Genomic DNA, 21,252 nt, shown 5'->3' on the forward strand with positions numbered 1-21,252 from the left:
TGGGAGAGGGTTATAGGTTGCAGGATGCTCCTTGGCTACTCTGGCCACCCTTGATCCTTTCTTTCTGGGCCTCGTGGAGGCCTGGTCAGGAAAGAATTTCCCCAGGAGCACAGTGAGGCTGTCCCCACCTTTTCCAGCGTTCTCCCTTGACTCCTCCGCCAGCCTTCCACACGTCGTCAGCAGGATGGGCAAGCTGGAGCAGGTGGACGTGAACCTTTTCTGCCTGGTTGCCACAGACTTCTACAAACATCAGATAGAGGAGGAACTCGACCGGAGGGCTTTCCAGTCTGTGTTTGAGGTGGTCGCGGCACCGGGGAGCCCGTACCACCGACTGCTGACTTGCTTGCGAAATGTCCACAAGGTCACCACCTGCTGAGAGCCTGTGGAGGCAGAGGCCAAGCAGAGGTGGCCACTGGGGCCAGGGCTTATGGGAGCCTGCACCAAGCGCCCTGTCTCTCAGGGGCTGCCTTGGGCACCGTGGCTCTGGCTTGGGTCTCGCGGGCAGCCAGCCAGCCGTGTGTGTGTCTTTGCCCTGTGGCAGAAGCTCTTGGCAGTGTAGGTCCTGGACAGGGAACATGCAGCGTAGTGGGGTTGAGCCTGAGTCCTGTGTCACTGTCCTCATTGCAGCTGGTGGCAATGCCTGTCGACCAGGTGTTTGTCTTTCTCCTAGCTTTCACCTGTACCTCGTCACCAAGTCACAGCTGCCCTTGCGTCCAGGATGTAAGTCCTTGCCCTTGCAAGTTGGCCCTGAGCCCACCCTGTCCCATGGGTGGACGTGGCCAGCAGCCTGAAGAGCAACCCACAGCCCTGTCCAGCAAGGCACCTGCCACCGGAGTCTAGCTGCACAGGCGCTGTGTTGCGTGGCAGCTGGGAGCTGGGGGTGCCAGATGCCCAGTGCCCTTCTCCCTTTTCTCTGTTTTCTTCTCAGGACTTAAAATTTAATTATATCAGTAAAGAGATTAATTTTAACGTAACTCTTCCTATGCCCGTGTAAAGCGTGTGACTTGGTGAGGGCTGTGCTGCATGTAACAGCGCCCGTGGAGTGGAATCCTCCAGCCGGCAGGTCCCTCCCGTGCCCTTCTCTTCTCATTCCTGACGGCACTTGGTTGCACGTCTCCCCCCTTTTCACACATTCACATCTGGTTAGAATGATGGAGGTGCTGGTATCCAGGTGTCTGCAGCAGAAGTCCTTCCTGGGGCTGCTCTGAGGCCTGAGGAGAGCTCTCCTCCCACTCATAAGGGACGTGGCTTCCCTGTCACCCTGCCTGGCTCTGAGTGGCCTCCACTGCATCCAGAATTGCCAGCTCTGACAACTGCAGCCCAGTCCCGAGCTGGCCCCGGGCTGTGGCCTACTGGTGCTGGATGTGCCAACCTCTTGCTGCTTCTGCACAGTGGGGCCCAGACGAGGGGCCTGGCCTGGCAGTCCCATGGGTGTCTCTGACCTATGCCTTGTCCGCCCCGCCACCCCCCCTTGGTCTAGAGCAAAGCTCAGTGTCTTGGCAGCTGCAAGACACCTCTTCCCCTTTCTCGCATCATGGGTGGGGGCCCTTCCAGCCCAGGAATAGGGCTTGATCTCAGGCAGGATGAGGTAGTACCGAGGGAAGGGTCAGTGACTGGTCAGCTCCACATCCCCGTCAGCCACCACTTGTGTCGCAGGCCCTGGGTTCCTGAACCAGCTTCCTGTTTCCAGGCCTAAAATAGCCAAACTGTTGAAATGAAATGAAAACCCTGGACAGCGAGATGCCCTTGGCTCACTGGCATGCTTTGAGCACTCTGCTTGCTGCTGGGCCGTGCCCAGGTAGGCGCTTTGCGTCCCAGTTCCCAGGAGGCAAGCCTGGCTAGTCTGGTGTCAGTGGTGCTGGTTGATTGCTCTTGATGGTTGGTGTTCCAGGTGTTTACTGTGGCAAGTGGGGGTCGTTCGGAGGTGTTCTGGAGCCTGCAGAGGAGGAGAAATCTTTCAGTCTGTGCAGTCAGTTGACTGCACATTGGTCTGTGGGTTGCTATCTTGAGGCCCTGAGCCTCCTTCCCTCTCCTGCAAAGGGCAGCCGGGGTGCAGGGTTGCACGGCACACAGTGCATCAGAAGAGTCCATCCGAGCCACTGCCTCAGCCACCGTGAGGCCTCCCCACGCTGGGATCACCCATCCTGGTGCCAGTGCAGCAGAAAGGGTAGAAATGGATCTGGTTTCAGAGGAGAATCTTAAGGGAAGCTACAGAATCTGTGTGACAAGTAGGAAAGTCACCAGCTCTCCCTTAGCGATTTGGGCCTCACATTTCTTGTCCCAGTGTCCCCTAGTCCTGCCTTCTAGAGTTGGGAACCACAGAAGCTCTGCCCGCCCCCAGGCTGTTCAGCAGCTTGTGCAGAAGCACTGGAGGGAGACTGTTCCTGGCTAGATGTTTACATTTGTGAGAAGTAGCACTGTGAATGTGACATTTGGGGCCACCCCCGTGGGATTTTTACTACTGGGTTCTACAAGGTTTAGTTGGCCACCTCCACGTTTACCCTGTGATCTGAAACCCAGCTCTGGTGACGATGCAACCCAAACACCTTCCTGTGTGTGCGTGGAGTCCATGAGAGAAGCTGTCGCACCCATGCAGAGGTACGCAGGTACAGGCACAAGTCCAGACCCATAGTTTTATTTACACACACACTTCGAGACAAATATGCAAGGCCTCCAAGAATGCAGTGTCCGTTCTGCCTGGAGGTGGACCTTTCTTAAAGACCTGCCGAGGAGTCGGCGGTGTGGCTCCAGCCCCTCAGAGTGGGCCTCGGGGAGCCCTACTGCAGAAAGCCGCCCTCCCTGTCAGCTCTGCAGAAGGCTTGCACTTCATCAGGCTCCTCCTAGTCTGCAGCTTTCCAAATGTTGTTGAAAGTGTCATTTTGATTGTTAAGGTTTTGAGGGGAGGGTGGGTTATTGTTTTCCTGCTGGTACTATCAGGAAGGATTTTAATGAAACCAGGGTAGAATTATTTGGCAATGCACTTAAGCATGTTTTCTTCTCCAAAAATGTGCCTCCCTTCCACTGATGGCCCCATACGGAGGTGACTTTCCAACTGCCAAGGGCCCTTTATTGTTCTCTCCTTTTGGCCTGCACGTTTGCCCTTCAGGAGGAAAGACTGGAGTGGAAACACCTCCAGATGCGGAATGTAGCCTCAGGGAAGGCTCCTCCCCTGAAGGGCCCCTTGGCCATCGGGGAGCTCCTCCAAGTGATCTGGGGCTGCCCTGCCTGGAGCTCGGCTGGTGGGTCTCAGCAATAAGTTAGTTCACGCCAGCCGTAGCCCAGGAGGCCGAGCGCCCCCCACCCCCAGTGAGGGGATCTGGAGTGAATGAGCTCACGGGTGGGATTGTGGGGGTGGAACTCATTTCCTCTTGTTAGCTGTGAGCATCCTTCCTATCAAATGGCATCCTCGCTTGGGCTTCGTCCCTCCCTCCCTCCCTCTGTGCTGGGTGCCTGGGACCATCGCCACCAGCCTGGATGAACTCAGATCTGCCCTCTGGGCAAAGAAAAGACCTCGAGTTGCTGAGGCCGGGTGGGCGGTGCGGGCTGGCACAAGTGAGAGAGGACTGTCCCACACTGGGCCTGGAGCTGCCGGGAAGGAAGGACTTGCTCTGAGAGCCATGTGACAACTGAACGGGACACGGAAGGTTCAGGGCCATCTTCCCCTTGTGCCTGTCGTGCTTTAATACCGTCCAGCAAGCCCCTTCCCTCTGCCCCAGGCTGGATGGAGGGACCTGCCTGCAATGGTTTGTCTCCCGTCTAGGGCCTCCATCGGGCCTGCTGTTCACGTTGTGGGCTCTGCTGGGCCAACAGGGCAGTGATGGGCCAGTCCTGGAGCCCAGCCCAGACCTGACTGTGCACTGCCGAGAGGAAGGACTGATGTGAGATGTATATTTACATTTTTTAAACTGCTGCAAAAATTGTATATCCAATTAAAGGAACAATGAAACCATTCACATTTGCTGTGTGAAGCCTGCTTTGCTCATTGAGAACTTGCTCTCCAGGGTTGAGGAAACTGTCCCTCTCTTCTCCAGGGGTCAGTGCTGACAGCCTCCCAGTAGTCAGCAGACACTGTGGAGCCAGGTCCACATGTGATGGGTGCCTCCGACAGGGAACCCGCAGGCCATGGTGCAGCCGGCTCCCTGCCTAGCAGACATGGACTTCTAAAGCTCTGGCAGTGGGTAGGACCGTGTGCTTGTTGGGTAGGAACCTCAGGTGTGTCCCTGTTTCTGCTCCACATTTGGCTTCAGTGCACTAGAGGGGTGGCAAGATCTGTGTCCTCACACAACCTTGGCTTTGGTGTCCCCTCATGGCCTCACTGACCCTTTTGCCCCCTTGGTCACTGATGTCCTGTCCCAGCTGCACCCTGCTGTCCCCCAGCACAGCTGTTCTCCCCTGGCCTGGCTTGGCCACCATGTCTGCAGTGCCCCTCCCAACCTTTTTAGCTTGTAAGTCCTTCCCATTTGAAATTCCTCCTCCCCAGGACGTCTCTGCTTAGCTCTACAGGGACTCGTTCCTTCTTGGCTGGGACCTCCTCTGGAGCCTTGGTGGTCAGTGTGGTGGTGATCTTGGGTTGTGGGTTGCCCTGAGCAAGGTGGTCAGTTGCACGAGTGTTCACCAAAGGTCCGTGTGGTTCCAGCTCGCTGTCAGGCGTCGTCCCCCTGTTCCTCCGCAGAGCAGGCCCTGCAGTTGTTTCCAGGAGAGACCACAAGGACCTTTCAGCTCAGGACCGGGCGGCACCTGCTTGTTCTAGGCGGAATCCCCTTTCTCAGCACAGATGGCCTGGTGGATGGCCCCACCCAGGCTCTTTCTTCCCTCAGTTGCACTGAGTGTTAGTTGGAGTCACTTCAACGCCCTGAATCTCAGTGACAACTCCAGGGTCCCTGATGGCCTCACCCTTTGAAACTTACTAAGTTCTGCTCATTTCAGGGAAACCAAGCACCCTATTCCTCACTGAACCACCATTGTTTGGGTGAAAACAGGACGGTCCTTGGCATACCTGGCATGGCTGGTGTTTCCAGACCAGTGGAGCTGAGCAGGAGCCCCCATGTGTGTACCACCTAAGCAGAGGAGAACCTGCCGCCACCCTCTCTCCCTCTCCACAGCGTGCCCTGCCCATCTGCTTGTGGGAGCTCTGAGGGCTTGGAAGTCCTGGGGACCGCCCTGTCTGCCTCCAGTGGCACCCATTTCCAGCTGTAGCTGGCTTTGTTCCACAAAGCTCTCTGAAGTAGTCTCCCAAAGAGGGAGACTTACTAACCCTGCCCAGTGGATGAGCCAAGTGGCCAGGGTAGCTGGGTCCTGCCTTGGAATGGGGTGACAGCCAAACCGGGACAGGGAACCCCGCTTGGGCAGCACAGTGGTGGGGGCCCCGAGGCTGGCCTGTAAGCAGCATGGTCCGTGGTCCAGGGGCCTGTGGACAGAGGGGGCCCAGCTCTTTGAAGTCTGCAAGACCTTCAGCCTCACAGCTTGCTCTTCCCTTCCTGTCACAGCCTAGCAGAGACAGGACTCTCAGTCCCACCTAGGAGACGGGCATTTGACCCTTGGGTACCTGGTGGAGCTGTTGGTTCAGGGCAGGGGCCTGTCGAGTGCAGAAGAGGGCTAAAAGTTATGGGTCTGTGTTCCTCGTTGGCATGAGGAAAAAGTGCAATGCCCAGGACATGAGCCAGACCCACAGGCTCAGTGTCGTGCACCCTGGGATCGGCAGCCAGGCCCCAGGAGCTACTGGGGCTCACTAGACCTGAGGGGGATCTGACCCTTCCCACCCGCCACTGTTGGTTCACCTCTTCCCTCCCTTCCTAGAGTTCCTCAAGTGCTCAAGGACCTGTGGCCTCGGCCCTTCCATCTGCCCCCTAGGGACTACATTCATGTACCCCACCACACCCACACACTCCTGGTGCTTCCTGGCCTTTGCCAAGTTCTGAATCCTTCAACCTCCAGATTCTCCCCATGGGTTATGTACTTCCTGCTCTGGGCTTCACTTGGGACAAGCCCTGCTGATCCTCTGGGTGGGTCTGGCTTCCCGCAGCTTGCCAGGCTAAGCAGCACCTGTACCCTAGATGCTAATGAAATGTGCCTGGGGGCTGGGCCCCGCCACCTCCTGTAGAAGGAAGATCAGAGAGGTGGGCCTTGCCTATGCACAGCAGGACCAGCGTGGACCCACACCTTGTGCCTCGGCCTCCTAGGGGTGCTCCAGCTGAGGCCTGACCTGCACCCTCTCCCCTGCAGGTGCTGCTGGGTGCCCAGCCCTAGGCCCTCTGACTCCTGATCCCACAGTGACTGAGGGTCCCAGCGGGCCATGCAACTCTGCCAAGGTATGGAGCCCCTCCCCTCAGGAGACAGATGGAGCCACTTAGCAGGGACAGCTGGGGCTTGGCCCACCTGACTTGACCAGCCCAGTTCATTCTTGTCCTTCAGGGTTCAGGCAAGGTTGCTTCTTCCAGAAGTAGCCCCAGAGAACACCCTATCCAAGGTTTCCAATGCACCCTAGGTCTGAGAAGAGAAGGTGAAGCCCACCCTCACCACTTGAAGGTGCCACCTAGAGTATGGTTAGCTATAGGGTAGCTCCTGCTAGGGTGGCTCTGCCACCCTGTGCCCACTGGGACTTGGGCAAGCTGAGGATGTAGCTTCCTCTCTGGAGCAGTCTGGCTGCTGGGCTCTGAGCACAGCAGTGACACCTGGTGGCCAGCAGCTGTCCCTCAGGACAGCACACCAAGTTCTGTGTTCTCCAGAAGCTCTGAGGAGATTCAGAGAAGGGGCGGGGAGATGGCAGCAGGGCCCCTTGTCCTCAGGGGCTTGGAGGGGCTGTACCAGAGGCCTTCTGGGTGACTGAGAGTCATCCAGCCAGGTCCTGTCCTTCCCACTACAGAGATGAGGAGACAGGTTGAGGGACGTTGTCAAGAAAGGTCATGCGAATCAGTGGAATGGAGTCAAAAGCTGCCTGCCTGGACTGCAGTTCCTGCCCCCACCTCCGCCCTTGGAGAAAGACTGGGAAAGGCAGTGGAGTGGACCCCCTCAGAAGGGACAGACCCTGAGTCTGCAGGAGCCGCTGCCTGGAGGAGCGGGCCTCTGGGCCCTCTGCCAGTGCTCCTGAGAGCTCTGGGAGCTGGATACTAGGGGCAGCAGCAAGCCGTCAGGCCAGCAGTATGGCTGAACGTGGCAGAGAGTGGGCTTAGAGGTCTCTCATGGGTGCCCCTATGGGAGGAGTGCAGCAGTTGTGAACCTCCCTGGGGAGCACCGCACAGCCAGCGGGTAGAGACAGTGTCCCTGGATCTCCAGATGACACCCAGGGCCCAGAGAGAAAGAGGGTCAGCTGGGCCCCAGAGCTGATGCCTAGGCCAGGTAGTGGCTTAGGTCTGTGAAGGGAGTACAGGAGCTCTCGGGCTCCCCGGGCACCCTGCTGCCCTCCCAGGCCCTTCCCTTCTGGCTGCATCCTGTACTGCCTCCATGCTGGGCAGGACAGTGGGGTCAGGCACCCCAGCTGCCCTCCTCCTGGGGTTGCCTGTGTGCAGACAGTGCCTCCTCCAGGCTCAGCCCTCCTGTCTGGTCAGCATTCTGCTGCTCTTTCAGCCTTGGCACAGGGGCCGGAAAAGACCAGCAGGGGTGCACTGGGCCAGTGGACATCGAATCAGGCTGGTACCATGTCCACCGTGGGCTGTCCAGCAGAGGGGCCTTGAGCTCCATGGAGTCAGCCACCGGCACCCTGAGGTGACACGGATCCCCTCTGCAGACCCCCAGCTCCACCACCCCTGCCTCCTGGCTCCTGAGGCTGAGGGGCCTGCTCACTCCTCCTGGCGTTTCAGTCGCTCAGCCCCACAGGGACAGAAGCCCGCTCCCCGGGCTGGCCCTGCCTTCCCACACTGCACCATCTGTCTCCCTGCCCATTGACACGCTCCAGGCCCACCTTGCCTTGCTGCCCTTGCCCCACCCAGCTCTTTCCAGTGATTGTCCTCTGGACGTTGCCAGCTTTTCAGTGGCTCTTCCTCATCTCTCAGTACAGGACTTGCCTTCGCTATCCAGTGCTGCCCTCAAACCAGCCTATGCTAAAGGTCAGTCGGTCAGTGTCCGTGTACCCCTGACCTGCACTAAGGGCAGGGCTTGGCTCTGAGCAGCCTGGGTTCCCAGTGCCCACGTGACCTGAGGCCCAGGGTGTTTGGTGGGTGGAGCAAGAGAAGCAAGGAGCAAATGACAGGAGAGGCAGGGTCTCTTGAGAAGTGCTGGTCCTCAAGACCAGGGACCCACCCTCACTTCTACCTGACAGGGCCCTCCTAAGTGTGAGGGTCTCTCAGCCAAGGAACCCCCAGCACCAGCAGCCACTTCGTCAGTCAGCACCGGGGATCGCAGGCTCCCTGTCTGCCTATCTCTCCTCTCCTTCCCCCACCATGCCTCCATTTTGACAGTCTTCCCATGGCCCATCCTGGACTTCCCTGGACTCCTGGCCTCTATGAGCCAGGTGGGGCTGAGGTGGGGGCTGCTGCCCGGACCTTGCCTTTGGTAGCTTGGCCAGCATGACTGGAACACCTCTCTGCATGGCCCAAGGGCCAGGCAAGAAGCAGGCAGGGCTGGCCGCCTGGCCGCTGGGTTTGGGCCCAGCCGCTGGCTTGCTACAATATTGATGGCCCGTCAGCACGGCCCCGATTCCTGCGCTTTCAGTTAAAAGGTTTCTGTTGTTGTAGCTTATGCAGTTGCTCTGTTGCTATGGAAACGTGACATCAAAATGACGTTTCCCGTTTAAAAGCTTTTAACTAAATTCCTGCCTGTCAGACGTAGGCCCCATTTTGAGCGCGGAGCTGCCTCAAGCGAGTGATTGCGGTGCCTCCCGCCCATGGTGTGTGGGACGGGCCTGGGGCCCCACCTGAGCGCCATCCTCCTCCCCGCAGGTGCCTCCAGCATGGCAGCAGCCGAAGTGCCCGGCTACCTCGTGTCTCCCCAGACGGAGAAGCACCGGAGGGCCCGCAACTGGACGGACGCGGAGATGCGTGGCCTCATGCTCGTCTGGGAGGAGTTCTTCGAGGAGCTGAAGCAGACTAAGCGCAACGCCAAGGTGTATGAGAAGATGGCCAGCAAGCTCTTTGAGATGACCGGCGAGCGCAGGCTGGGAGAGGAGATCAAGATCAAGATCACCAACATGACCTTCCAGTACAGGTGGGCTCCTCTGGGTGGGAGGACATGTGGCCTGGCCGGGGGCCTACCTGTCACTTGGGCCCTGTGGGAAGAGATGGCCTTCAGAAACCACCTGTGCAACCTCCCATTGGGAAACGGGAAAACTGAGGCCCCGCAAGGGCAGAAAGCTGGTCAGGAAATCTCAGGGCGGCTGGGCTGGGAGTGCTTTCAGCTTCCTGAGTCTGGGCTTGGTGCCGGGCCGCAGCTCCAGGGACACACGTTGGACCTGCTCACTGCCCCACCATGCCTCAGAGGTGGACACCTCGTGCAGGCATCACCCACCTGACCAACCCCCTCTCACCCTGGCCAGTGTCGACAGGCTGTCAGCCAGGCTTGAACCACCCTTCCACGGCCCCCAAGCCCAGCAGGGAAACGGAGGCCAGAGTGAGGAGGCTCAGCTCCTGGGCCTGTCCCCTCCTGATGCTCAGGGACTTTCAGCATCAACGAGCCCCTGCTGTGTGTCCAGCACGGAGCTAGCCTCAGGGTGGGAAGAACGGCATTTGGATCTGGTGTGGAAGACCCCAGAGTGCCCAGACAGTGCCAAGTTCATGGACAGGGCTTCACTTGTGGAAGAAGTCGAGCCCAGCCCTGACCCCTGAACTCCCTGACTGGGAGTCCCCAGGCCTGGTCCCCATCTCTGCCACTGTCACATCCCAGGCTGACTGTCCCTGGCCGGTAGTTGGAGGGGACCTTAGAGGGGACTGCAGGTGGGGACCAAAGATGGCTCCTAGGCCTGGGGTGGCTCTGGCATCCAAGAGGGAGCAGTTGTGGCCCCATACCACAGACCTCACAGTGCATGAGGCCTGGCCCATCTAGAGAGTCATGGGTGGGCATGAGGAGGTTTTGTGTGGGGTAAAAGTCACAGCATGGGGTGAAGGTCAGGGCTTGAGGAGGTGAGAACAAGGGGCACAGGTCACAGCAGGAGCTGTCTCTGCAGGTTGAGCCTGGGGCTGCCCAAGAGCCTGCTGTATCCCAGGTAGGGGCGCTGTCTAGTAGGAGGCTCGCAAGGTTCTGGGGATGGCAGGTAGTTGAGCTCCGCTGGCCAGGGTGCTGGAGACAGAGGGCACCCTGCGGGTTGGCCTGTGAGCACCTTAGCCACACTGCATGCGAGAGAGGAGTCCCACCTCCCGCTTGCAGGTGGGGAGATGCCTCCACCAAGGCTGGAGGAGAGCCCCATCCCTGTCCCATGGCCCCTGGCTGCCCTGGGAGCTATGGAAGAGCCATTAGGGTCATGGATCAAAGGCCACGAGGCTCTGTTTCCAGCTGTGCTTTCATGGCCCCAGAAGGAGACCGTCTGGAGCCTGTCCCTGTCCCAGGCCTGTTTCTGACCTGGTCCCCCACCAGGCCTGGGAGCCAAAACCACAGTCCTGCAGCTGCTTGGGGTCTTTGACATCAGAGTCACCTAGCACAGGTGATGTCAAACCTGAGCCCTGGGCCCAGGATGTGAGGAAGTCTGGTGACTGCTGGGACAGGCATGGGATGGCAACTCGTAGTCTGGCCTTCCTGGCCTTCCTGGTCCCCACAGTGCCCGTTCACATGCCTGGTGAGACAGGGACTCTGAAGGTGGTGGGCGGCCATGCTGGCTATCTCCCCAGACTCCCTCTGACTCAGTTCTTCAGGAGCAATGTCCCTGGCCTCCCCCAGTCAGCGTCTGGCTGGGCTCTTCATTATTTATCCTGAAAGCCTCCCTCGGAGTCCCTGTGCAGGGCTATGGGTGCTCGGCCTTCGTAGTTTAAGAAGCACATGCACACCTCTCCCTTGGCTGCTCCTGAGGAAACTGAGGCCCAGAGCAGGAGAGGGTCTTGACAATAGTCCTTAATTGGCCAAAGCTTTGGCTGGGTGACTAGATCTCATCTACCCACTCCTAGCCTCCCCACAACAGAGACTTTTTTTTTTAATAAGAGCTCTTTACATATTAAGTTGTCAGGCTAAGGAAGTTGGAGAAGGTGGCTGAGTTTTGTGGAGCATGATTTGTCGGAATACCATTTGGGACCTCCCATGCTGAGGGCAGGCTTTTCCCCATTTCTCTGGGGAGTAGAATGGGGTCTCTGGAGGAGACTGGGCAGAGGCCTGTGTGGGTACCAGAGTGTATGCCTTGCCTTCCCCATGCCCCCAGGGTAGATTGGGGGCAGGAATACAGTCAGCCTGGCCTTCCTGTGATCTATCCCTGGCTTTCCACAGAGACTATTCCACTTGGTGGAGGGAGCCTGGGCCTTGGGGAGCCTCCTGCTACAGCTCTGTGCCCATTTGTTGGGTGTGACTCATTCGGCCAGATCATCATCTCCAGTGCCCAGCGTCAGCAGAGGCCACACCCTGGCGGACAGCCTCGTGTGGGAAACGGAGGCATGCCCCTTTGCAGGTGTGGGCCCTGGGAGGGCACTTGTGACACCAGGCTCGAGGGTCAGATGAGGTTAGCAAACACGTGGGGAACCCTGGGCCTTAGGAGGTGCTAGACCTGGTGGGCAGAGCTTCCCCCACCCACTCCACCCTGTGGCAACTTCCTTGGCCTGGCCAGAGCTGCCCAGCTGCTCTGAGGCCCCATCTCCCAGCCCTCACCTCCCAGCAGAAGGCTGCAATCCAGGGGCTTGCAGGGCCTCTCAGGTGATCAGAGCCTCACTGTGAAGACCCTCAGCCCAGGGGCCCTGCCCCACTGCCTCAGGTCAGACTGCAGATTCCAGAGCTGGACCCAGGCTGCTGTTCAGGCAGCAGCCTGGGCTTAGGGCGCAGCATGACCTCCTGCTAGGTTCAGCAAGAGTGGTGCTAGAGTCCTGTGTGCCAGGCACCAGGCATGGCTTTCTTAAATCCTCCCTTCAGCCTTGAGGGGCTTACTCCTTTATCCCCATTTTACTGATGCAAAACTGGAGGCTCAGAGAGGTTAATGAACCTGTCCAAGTTCACATAGCAGTGGTGGAAACAGGATATGGACTCAAAGCTGTGGATGCCTGTGCTCCCATGGTCCTCTCTCCCTGAGGTCAGAAAACTGTGGCGCTATGAAACCTTATGACTGTATTTGAACTATACAGCTTATTACGATATTTTATTATTTCTGACTAAAGCATATAAGAAGTACTGTGGGTTCATTGCCATTATAAACTACAGAAAAGCAAAGAGAAACAGGACCTAGCCCAAGTTCCCAGCCTCTGTGGACGCCCAGAGGAAGGGTGTGTGCTTCCCTCTTCACATCTAAAGCAGGTCCCAAAGCTCACTTCTTCCTAGTCCAGTATCACCTGCATCCTGGGGCCTGGCTGATTTTGCTGGGGAGGACCGCACTGGTCAAGAGTGGCTCCTGCCTGACCCAGCATGGCTCTCCCTGGGGTCCTGGAGCCCTGTGCCCCCGCCAGGGACCAGGCGGGCTGGCTGGGACCAGCTGCTTCTCACCTTGGCTCTTGTCTCTCGTTGCAGGAAATTAAAATGCATGACAGATAGCGAGTCCGTCCCGCCGGACTGGCCCTATTACCTAGCCATTGATAGGATTCTGGCCAAAGTCCCTGAGTCCTGTGAGGGCAAACTACCAGACGGCCAGCAGCCGGGGCCCTCCACGTCCCAGACCGAGGCGTCTCTGTCGCCGTCCGCTAAGTCCACCCCTCTGTACTTACCGTATACCCAGTGCTCCTACGAAGGCCGCTTCGAGGACGATGGCTCCGACAGCTCCTCCAGCTTACTGTCCCTTAAGTTCAGGTAGTGTGTCCCCTCTTCCTTCTCTGACCAGGTGCCTCGCCGCCCCGCCTCTGCCTACCCCCAGGCAGCACCAGGAGGCCAGCTGGGCAGAGCAAGGGGCTGGGAGTGGCGAGGGCGCCCGCTCTCCTGGTGTGGTATCCTCAGCCAAAGTCACAGTGTGTGCCTGCCTCCAGGCCAGGCCAGGCCAGCCCCGGCCAGCAGGGCTGTAGTGTCGGCAGACAGGCGGCTCCACGCCCGGCTCCGTCACTGGAGCTGATGCAAGTTCCTTGACCTCTCTGGCCTCAGCCTCCCCCTGTAAAATGGGGATCAGTCCGTGTTTTCCTCAGAGGGCTGCCAGGAGCATGGGAGAGGACAAGCTGGCCCCACTGTGCTCGCCCTGCCCACCCTGGTCCCCACCCTTGCCCCTGCAGGCACCTGAGAAGGTAGGGCTGAGCCTCCAGGGCAGTGGGCGGGCCCTCCACCAGCACTTAACACAGGAAGGTGTCGGCCGCGAGACCATGCCCGCAGGGTGCTCACAGACACTGGCAGCCAGGCTGTGTCCAGGAGAGGTGCCCTGTGGAGGACAGGCCAGGGAGCCCAGAGCAGCCACTTATGAGAAGGGGACATTTAGGACGGGCTTCCAAGGTATAGTAGAAGCTGATCGGTTGATAAGAGTAGGAAGATGTGGCCTTGAGTCAGTCTCTCCCCGTATCCTGCTCATCAAGTCTGTCTGATGGCAGATAGGGCAAGGAAGTCATCTCTGAGGAGGGTCCCTTCGGCCAGTATCCCCAGTGCCGGGCGCTCTACTCAGTTCACCCAGTGCCCTCCCTGAAGGGAACTTCTCATTGAAGATCCCAGACAAAAACGCCTTTCTGCAGCCAGACCCAATTAGCAGAGGCCTGAGATTTATGGCCAATTGTTCCCATGGATTATTGAGCCTAGTTCCCAGACTCGGCTGCCCGGGGCACCACGCCGGGTGGGATGGGGCCCCACTCTCCCATCCCCAAGGCTGGCTGGTCACCCGCTCTGCTTAGAACACAGCATACAGGCTGGGGACATGTAGGCACCAGGGCAGGGCCTTGGGGTCTGTGGGGCTTGGCAGTCCTTGCTCTCCATCGAGCCTGTTAACCAGCAATGCCCGCCACCCTGACAACAGAGCACCGTGGGACAGCCACAGGCTAGACTGCCTGGGGCTGCCTCTACCCTCTGCAGCTGTCTGTCCCCCTGTCTCCCTCAGCACGCTGGTCCCCTCTCCATGCTGCTGGGAGTGGGAGGGGTCTCCAGCCTCAGGCCCTTCCTTCTAGGACCCGTTTCCCACCTGTGCACGGCCAGCTGGGTCTGATAGTGTCCAGCTTCCCTATAGGAGCACGGAGGCCACATACTTCTCAGCACCCCCACACACCCAGCCTCCATCTCTCCCTGGGGCTGGGCCTCCTGCCTGCCTAGCTTAGAGGGCTTGGTGCTCTCATGGCCGTGTGCCCTTCACAGCCCAGAACACTCACCTTCCCCAGACCTCGGCTGTGGACCATCATGGGTTGCCTGCTGGTTTCCAGGCCTGGGTGCCTCTGACCCCATTACCAACCCACTGTCGTGGTGGGTGGGCTCCAGCCCCTCCTCACATGTGTGGGCTTGGGGGCCTGAGCAGGGGCTCTGCTCCTAGGGCCTGGGAGACCCTACTTGTCCTTCAGGGTGGGCGGGGGTCTCTGGCCAGCCTCCCACAGCGGCACTCCTTGCAGGTCAGAGGAGCGGCCAGTGAAGAAGCGCAAGGTGCAGAGCTGCCACCTGCAGAAGAAGAAGCTGCGGCTGCTGGAGGCCATGTTGGAGGAACAACGGAGGCTGAGCCGCGCCATGGAGGAGACCTGCCGCGAGGTGCGGCGCGTGCTGGACCAGCAGAACATCCTGCAGGTGCAGAGCCTGCAGCTGCAGGAGCGCATGATGAGCCTGCTGGAGAAGATCATCGCCAAGTCCAGCGGCTAGGCCGTTTGCAACCGCCAGGCCGCAGCTGGGCAGCAGGGTCCTGCGGAGGGGACAGGCTTCCACTCGGCCTCCAGGGGCTGCCCCTGGTAGGGATGTCCCTGATGAGGACCCCATGGGCCCTGGGCAATCATTTGACCCCTATCTATCTCCAGCATTAATGTCCTTCCTTGGACAAGACCAGGGACTCTCAGGTCACTCCTAGTAAGAGTGTCTAGAACCCACCCTCCACGGTAGTCTTATCGATGATACCTGAAATGGCTTTTGATATTAAATGTGTACTTTTCACTATTGCCTGGAAGCAGAGCTCACTTTCTCTGGCGTGGAAGGCCCACACCAGGTTGATCTGTCCTGCAAAGGAAAGCAAGTGGAGATAGGTCAGGGTGGGCTGGTGCCCATGCGCGCTCTCCTGGACCTGCTGCATCTGCCCTGAGGTATCTCTAACCCCAAGGCAGATGCACAGGGCTGCGCTGCCTTCGGTGGCCAGATGTCACGGCCACCTCCTTAGCAACAACACCAATACAAGGAACAGGCTGCTTGCAGGCCTGCCTTACTGCTCTTCTGGACCCTGGAGGTCGCCTGGTAAGACACTCCCACTTCAGTCAACAGAGGAGCAGCTGCAGACTGGCCAGTGCTGCAGGTGAGGTCGGCCAGGTGAGGAGCCAGGACCTCGTACTGGAGGACAGTCTGCGCAGCAAAGAGCCAGTGCAAGAACCCAGAGGTGGGGGGTGGCCAGAGCAAGCCCCGGGCAGACAGAGGCAGGCCACCTGCAGCTGGGCCACTTGGTTGTGTGCCTGCCGGGGCACTGCTGGTGTTTTTCAAGTGCATTCTGAGTTGTCAGCTGCTACAGCTGTGGATCTGACCTCTGCAGTGCGGGGGGGCTTGGGGCCAAGGCAGCCCCAGTGGCCAGCTTGCTGCACTGCCTCTGGCCTTGCACCAGTTGAGCAGTTCTTTCTAGAAACCCTTGGCTGAATTAACCTGTGTCATTTACTAGGATTTGGCTTTGGTCATCATGGCTGCATGGGAGTCTGGGACCAGGCCTGTTTGATTTATCCCCTAGAACTAGGCAGATTGCTTCCTGGTCCTTCCCAGACGGGACAGGGTTCTGTGTGGTGGGTCAGCAGGCAAGTGACAGGATTTGCCTTGTGGTTTGGAAAAGTGCTCTTTGGCTGGGTGCAGTAACACATGCCAGTGATCCCAGCAAATTGGGAATCTGAGGCAGCAGTATCACAAGTTTGAGGACAATCTCAGCAATTGGTGAGAACTTGTCTCAAAATAAAAAGGGCTCAGATGTAGCTCAGAGTTAGAGTGCCCCTGGGTTCAACTTTCAGTACCAAGAAAAAGGCCTTTCTGGTTGCTGGTGAGCAGATTGCTGGGGATAGGAGTGGAGGCGGGCTCTGCCAGGCTCTGCCACTGTCATTCTGGTGTGAGACCACCCGCTTTCCTGACCCTCCCTGAACCTGGAAGTCAGCCAGGCAAGGGGGTGTGGGACCAGCCGGTGGTCAGGCGGTACAGAGGTCAGCCCAGGCCAACTGGGGGAGGTGGCATGGGTGCTGAGTAGATGAGCAGTTTTCTGGGCCCCTTTGCTGTGGACTCAGGGAGCACCCCGCCAGCCCTGTCCTGGGGCAGTGCAGCACTTGCTGATGATCTGTAGTGTAAATATCCCCATCAGAGTCATTTTCCAGCTGCGAATGTGGTACCGCTGCCTCTCTAGCCAGGGAGTGGTGCATGCAGTTGGCTCATGCAGCACAAGCAGCTCCAACTATTTCCTGGGAAGCAGAGAGGGGGCTCTAGAGGACAGGAGATTGGAGATGTCTGTTGGAGACCTGAACTTGGGAGCCTGCCCTGGCTCATTGGTAGCTCAGGTCTACCTGCAAAACACAACTCTAAGAATTCATGAAATAGACATGCTCAGTGCTTATGTAGCCCTCGGTGCTGGGGACTTACCCATGGACACCCAGTGACCTGCCCATGTATACCTGCTTGCCCTCCAGCTGCTGACCACTGACGCAGGCCAGCAGCTCCCATGGACTGGCCATGGTTCCTGATTCTCACTAGAGGAAGAGCAGCTTCAAGCCTTCAAGAGGGAACAGCCAGGGAGGGTGCTGAGACCACACCCCGATCTCCTGTGGCCCTACAGGGTGGCCAAGCTCCTGCAAGAGGTGGCTGATCAAGCTTCTCTGTTATACCTGAGACTCCTCCACGTGGCCACCACACATTGCTGCTTCAGTCCCTGCAGGGCTGGTTCCAGTACTAGATTGACATCCTTGAGCTTATGTTCAGGAGTCTCTGCATCCTTCTTCTGCTGTCTGAGCAGAGTCTGGGGCTCCTGCTCAGTTGCACAAGGTGCTGCCCCCTTCCCAAGCTGGAGTAGAGTCCTTGAAGTCCTTGTAGGACTTGACTGTCCTGCACCCAGAGCTGCGCCTTCCACAGTGTGCCTGTGACACTTCTCAGTCTTCTTTGGTTGTTGGTCCACTGAGGAGAAGTCTGTCAGCGAATGCTGCAATGTTTAATGAGATCCAGCATCCCAGCATGTCGGCACTGAAACTCAAATCAGGAACTCGGCAGACATCCTCACTCCCACCTTTGTTATTTATGTTGCTGTGACATTTACAGCAAATGCATGAAGATAAGTAAACAAAATAAGCAGAATGAGAGATGGAATGAAGTGAAAATTACCTTTATTTTCATATGATATTTTTGTAGACCCAGAAAACTAAAAATACAAAAGATCAAAAGCTCTTTAAACCAGCTGAAGCCTATTGAAAAGGAGAAGATATGTTCCATTTGGAGTTGTGACTCAAAGCAGGAGAAACCTGAGAGTGAGCCTGACCAGCAGCACACAGGACCGTGTGGCTACCCAGGGCCCAGCTCTGCACGCGGCATCATGTCACTGATGCAATTCCAGCTGCATGCTCAACCACACTGTTGTTGTGAAATGGATGAAATTATGTTTAAATTCATATGAAAAAAGAAGGGGGCCCGAAGTTAGAGAACAAGCTCTGTGTGAGAACAAGCTCTGTGTGAAGACATGCTCGGCCTCCTGAGGAGTACAGACCTGCAAACTGAGACCCGAGGAGCCACGGCCTGCTGAGAGCTTGGCTGGGCCTGGGCAGGAACAAGAAGGGGGAGCCCGTGGCAGTCTCCGCCCAGCAGCTCCACTCCTGAATCCGCTGCCTGACTCCAACCTCTACCCCTCGCAACTTGAAAAATGATCAGAGACACCAAAGGACTTTGCCTGGGGGTTCCAACTACCAAGGTGGATGCCTGTTAGTAGACTTTGTTAGAAATTAGACTAGATATTTGAAAGACATTTATTCATTTCAAGATAACAATGAACCATGATGTCACACTGGTAACAATTCTGTGAAAAATATATTTTCCCAAACAAGAAGGTTTTGGTGAGAGGAGAGAGTGGCACTGCTCTTCAGGAAAGCCACCTGGGCCACCTGCACCACCTGCTTGGGCACTGTTGGGCTGCGTCTGGAGTGACTCAGAAACCAGTGTCCAGGGAAAGAACCGGAGAAGACAGAGAAAGAACCGGGCGCAGAGGCTGTGAGGCGGAACTCGGGAGTGTGTTCTTCACATGCAGCTGAGGCCTCTGCAGCCACCGCCACCACCTGCCTTCTGCGTCCTTATGATCTGCCTGCCACCTGCCCTTCAGTGACTGCCACTGTGGCTTTGTGACTCACTGCGACGGGCATCTTCCTGACACCAACACAATTCACCCAGCAGCATCAATCACGTTTGCTGATGTCACCATGGGTCCCCGCAGAGAAGCCTGCAAGTAGGGAAGTTCCAAGCTCCTGGTGGGGACAAGTTTTTCAGAATTCTGATTTTTGCATGAAAGTTGAGATTTCGTCACTGGTAAATGCTGCCAGTTGACTCCCTTGGGGGACAGGCCCATTTTCAAGACGGTATCTGCCAGATGCCCATGGCAGAACACCCAGTCTGCCACTTGCGTCTGTGGGATCCCATTGTGTCTGTGGTACCTGCTCCTGGCAGGCAGCCCCCACTGCTACGCACACGCTCACCTCCACCCACTCTCACTGGCGCTTCACGACACTTTCTGCTTGGTCACATGGAACCTCAAAGGCCAAGGCCTAGTGCTGCCTTCTCCAAGACATTCTTAAGAGAAACTGGCATGTGCTGCTGCAGGTGGGGGGACAAGGACGGCCCCCGGAGCCTGGTGCTGCAAGGCTCCTCAGACCTCTGGGCCATCAGAAGCCACTCAGTGAAGATCAAGAGACCAGCTCAGGTTTTTACGAAGATGGCTGTGGACTTGGTGACCCTCTGGGCAGGAGTCCATGTTGTGGCCTGTTCAAACCAAATGCCACACGCTGCCTCCTTGGCAGAAGGAGCCCACAGGGACCCCCTCTGCAGTGTGTCCACATGTTTTCCTCCCAGAGGGCGGTGGAGTAGGCCCCCGGATGGCTCTTTCTCCTCTACCCCACCATTTTGATGGCCCCCCTGCCATGTCCTAGGCACTGGGGACAGGGTCATAAAGTCCTCTCCTTAGAGTTTATAGTCAGTGGGGCTTAACAGGCAGTGACTGCAGTAAGTAAATCCGTTAGCAGTTTAGCAGGTCAGTGCTCTAGAGCCACAGGAAGCGGCAGGGTGGGAGCCCTGTGTGTCCTGGAGTGCAGTGGGAGGTGGCCACTGTCACATGGCTTCTTAGCAGATTGGGGATGGGGGAGGAGCCACCTGATCTCAGCACTGAGAGCTTCAAGGTGGAGGGGGCTCATCCTCTCTGCCAGGAAACAGGTGGGGTGGGCCTTGACATGAAGCCCTGCTCTCCACCAGGATCACTGGCCCCCAGGGCCAATAGCCAGGTGACAGCTGAGGCCCCAGGTGGGGGGCTTCCAGGGGAGGCATCTGGTGTCACGAGAAGGGTCTCCCTGGCACAGGCCTTCACTGGCCAGGATGGAGGGACGCCCGCATTCCCACACCCCATGGGCTCTGCCCGCGGTGACGGCTGGACGCAGAATGCAGCAGCGTCTCCTGACTGCTCCGTGGGGTTCTAGCCCAGGCCCACCCGGAGGGATCTGGTAGACGTTGGCTGCGCATCCAGAGCATGAGGACCTCCCACAGGAAAGGCCAGTGGGAGGCCTGCCCCCCAGATGAAGCCAAGTTGTGCCACAGCTGGGCATGTAGCCTTGTGCACCTCGGGCACTGCTGGGTGGAGGTGTTGCAGGGGACAGGGCCCCATTGGCGAGGAGGCTGGCTTCCTGCAGCAGCCCCTGCTCCAGCACCTGGGCCCTGCCTGGGCCCACCCTGCCCTCCTGTGTGTCTTGCCACGCACTCATTCAGCTTCCTTCTCTGAGGCCCATCGCAACCTGGCTCTACACAGTGGAGAGCCTCCAGGGACTGGTCATGTCATCTCCCACCAGAACTCTGTTTTCCCCTGTGCAGGTCAGACCTGGGGAAGCTACACACACGGAGGGGAGAAAATGTGGAGCCAGTGACCTTGGGGCATTAGGATTGTGTCTGTGGCCTAGGTCACATCAGGATTTGCTCTCTACACCCTCCAAACAAAGGGCAGCCCTAGAGACCTTGTTTGAGTGCCTCCTCTGACCCTTTTTCCAAGTGACCCTCAGGCCTCAGCTAAGGAACCCAGGGCAAAAAAAGACCACAGTGGCTCTGGGCTGCCCTTGGTCTGGGGAGCTGGGTGCTCACAGTGCCTGCCAGAGGGGTCATTCCTGGGGTCCCTGATGGCCTTAACCAGGGACCACAGAGGTACCTGCAGCTGTGAACCAAGCCACACCATCTTTGGCCATCCCTGTTCTCTGGAAAACAGATTTTGGCCCTGTGTACTTCTGAGCCTGGGCTTCCATCCTCTGAGCACCGTGGCTCCCACCTTCCTGCGCCCCTTCCTGCCAGAGCCTGCTCAGTGAGCCCTGGGCCACATCCACGAGCAGGACTGGCAGGCCATCTCGCCAAGCGACCTCCTAATGGCCACGGTCTGCCTCATGCCTGGGTTGCCGGGTGCTTAGCGAGGTGCCACCCATGGGGGAGCCTGGACGCCCTCCTCCTGCACCTTGAGTGGCAGCCACATCAGCGAGCAGCGGTGCAGTGGCTGTCGCAGGGTGGACTTGTGCGCCCTTCAGAACCCATACTGCTGTCAACTGGAGGGAATCTCGAAGCTCAGGAAAGGGAAAGTCCCATCTGGGAGAGCGGCTCGCAGGGAGCGGCCGATGGACTTCTCACGCCCCTGGCCTCGCGGTGCCGTCGGGGTGGTTCTCCTTCCTGAGCTCCTTCTAGAAAGCCTGCGCCGGGCGGCACGGAGGCCTGCGCACCGCCTGTGCCACGGTGGCCGTCCGCCTCCCCCCGCCCAGTGTCACCCGCAGCATCGCATGGCCAAGTCTTGAGATGTGGGATGACCCAACTTTCCACAGTGCTTTTGATTTTAAGACTTGTTTTGGGGTCCTAAGACCTCAGCATCTTCCCATTTTTTTTTAATTTTGG

The 21,252-nt window shown here is 58.1% G+C and overlaps 2 protein-coding genes across 6 annotated transcripts in view; both read left to right on the forward strand.

The window, feature by feature from the left end:
- Positions 1 to 3,955, forward strand: part of HTT (huntingtin) — a 145,896-nt gene extending 141,941 nt beyond the window's left edge. Inside the window, exon 67 of the mRNA XM_081304714.1 lies at positions 163 to 3,955. Coding sequence (XP_081160840.1) covers positions 163 to 376 — 214 coding nt within the window. The 3' untranslated portion in view covers positions 377 to 3,955. The remainder of the gene's footprint in view (positions 1 to 162) is intronic.
- Positions 164 to 21,252, forward strand: MSANTD1 (Myb/SANT DNA binding domain containing 1). Of its 5 annotated transcripts, XR_014023356.1 has the most exons (7): positions 164 to 298; positions 6,223 to 6,308; positions 7,989 to 8,042; positions 8,874 to 9,138; positions 12,559 to 12,834; positions 14,550 to 15,441; positions 16,782 to 21,252. XR_014023356.1 is itself a non-coding variant. In XM_081304715.1 (6 exons), the coding sequence occupies exons 2-6, from the start codon at positions 6,293 to 6,295 to the stop codon at positions 14,788 to 14,790; spliced, it is 852 nt and encodes a 283-aa protein (XP_081160841.1). In that variant the 5' UTR covers positions 164 to 298; positions 6,223 to 6,292; the 3' UTR covers positions 14,791 to 21,252. The 5 variants fall into 5 exon arrangements, 4 of the variants coding, with proteins under 4 accessions (XP_081160841.1, XP_081160842.1, XP_081160843.1 ...); XM_081304715.1 differs by having other exon boundaries at positions 14,550 to 21,252; XM_081304716.1 differs by lacking the exon at positions 164 to 298 and adding an exon at positions 4,934 to 5,046 and having other exon boundaries at positions 14,550 to 21,252.

This window comes from Spermophilus citellus (assembly GCF_964194105.1).
Source record: "Spermophilus citellus genome assembly, chromosome: 8".
NCBI lineage: Eukaryota > Metazoa > Chordata > Mammalia > Rodentia > Sciuridae > Spermophilus > Spermophilus citellus.

What these genes read in the sequence shown, in the direction of transcription:
- MSANTD1 (XM_081304715.1), top strand. An exon ending in CAAACCAGCCTATGCTAAAG is followed by an intron (nt 8,043 to 8,873) that starts GTCAGTCGGTCA and finishes TCCTCCCCGCAG; the next exon opens with GTGCCTCCAGCATGGCAGCA. An exon ending in AACATGACCTTCCAGTACAG is followed by an intron (nt 9,139 to 12,558) that starts GTGGGCTCCTCT and finishes CTCTCGTTGCAG; the next exon opens with GAAATTAAAATGCATGACAG.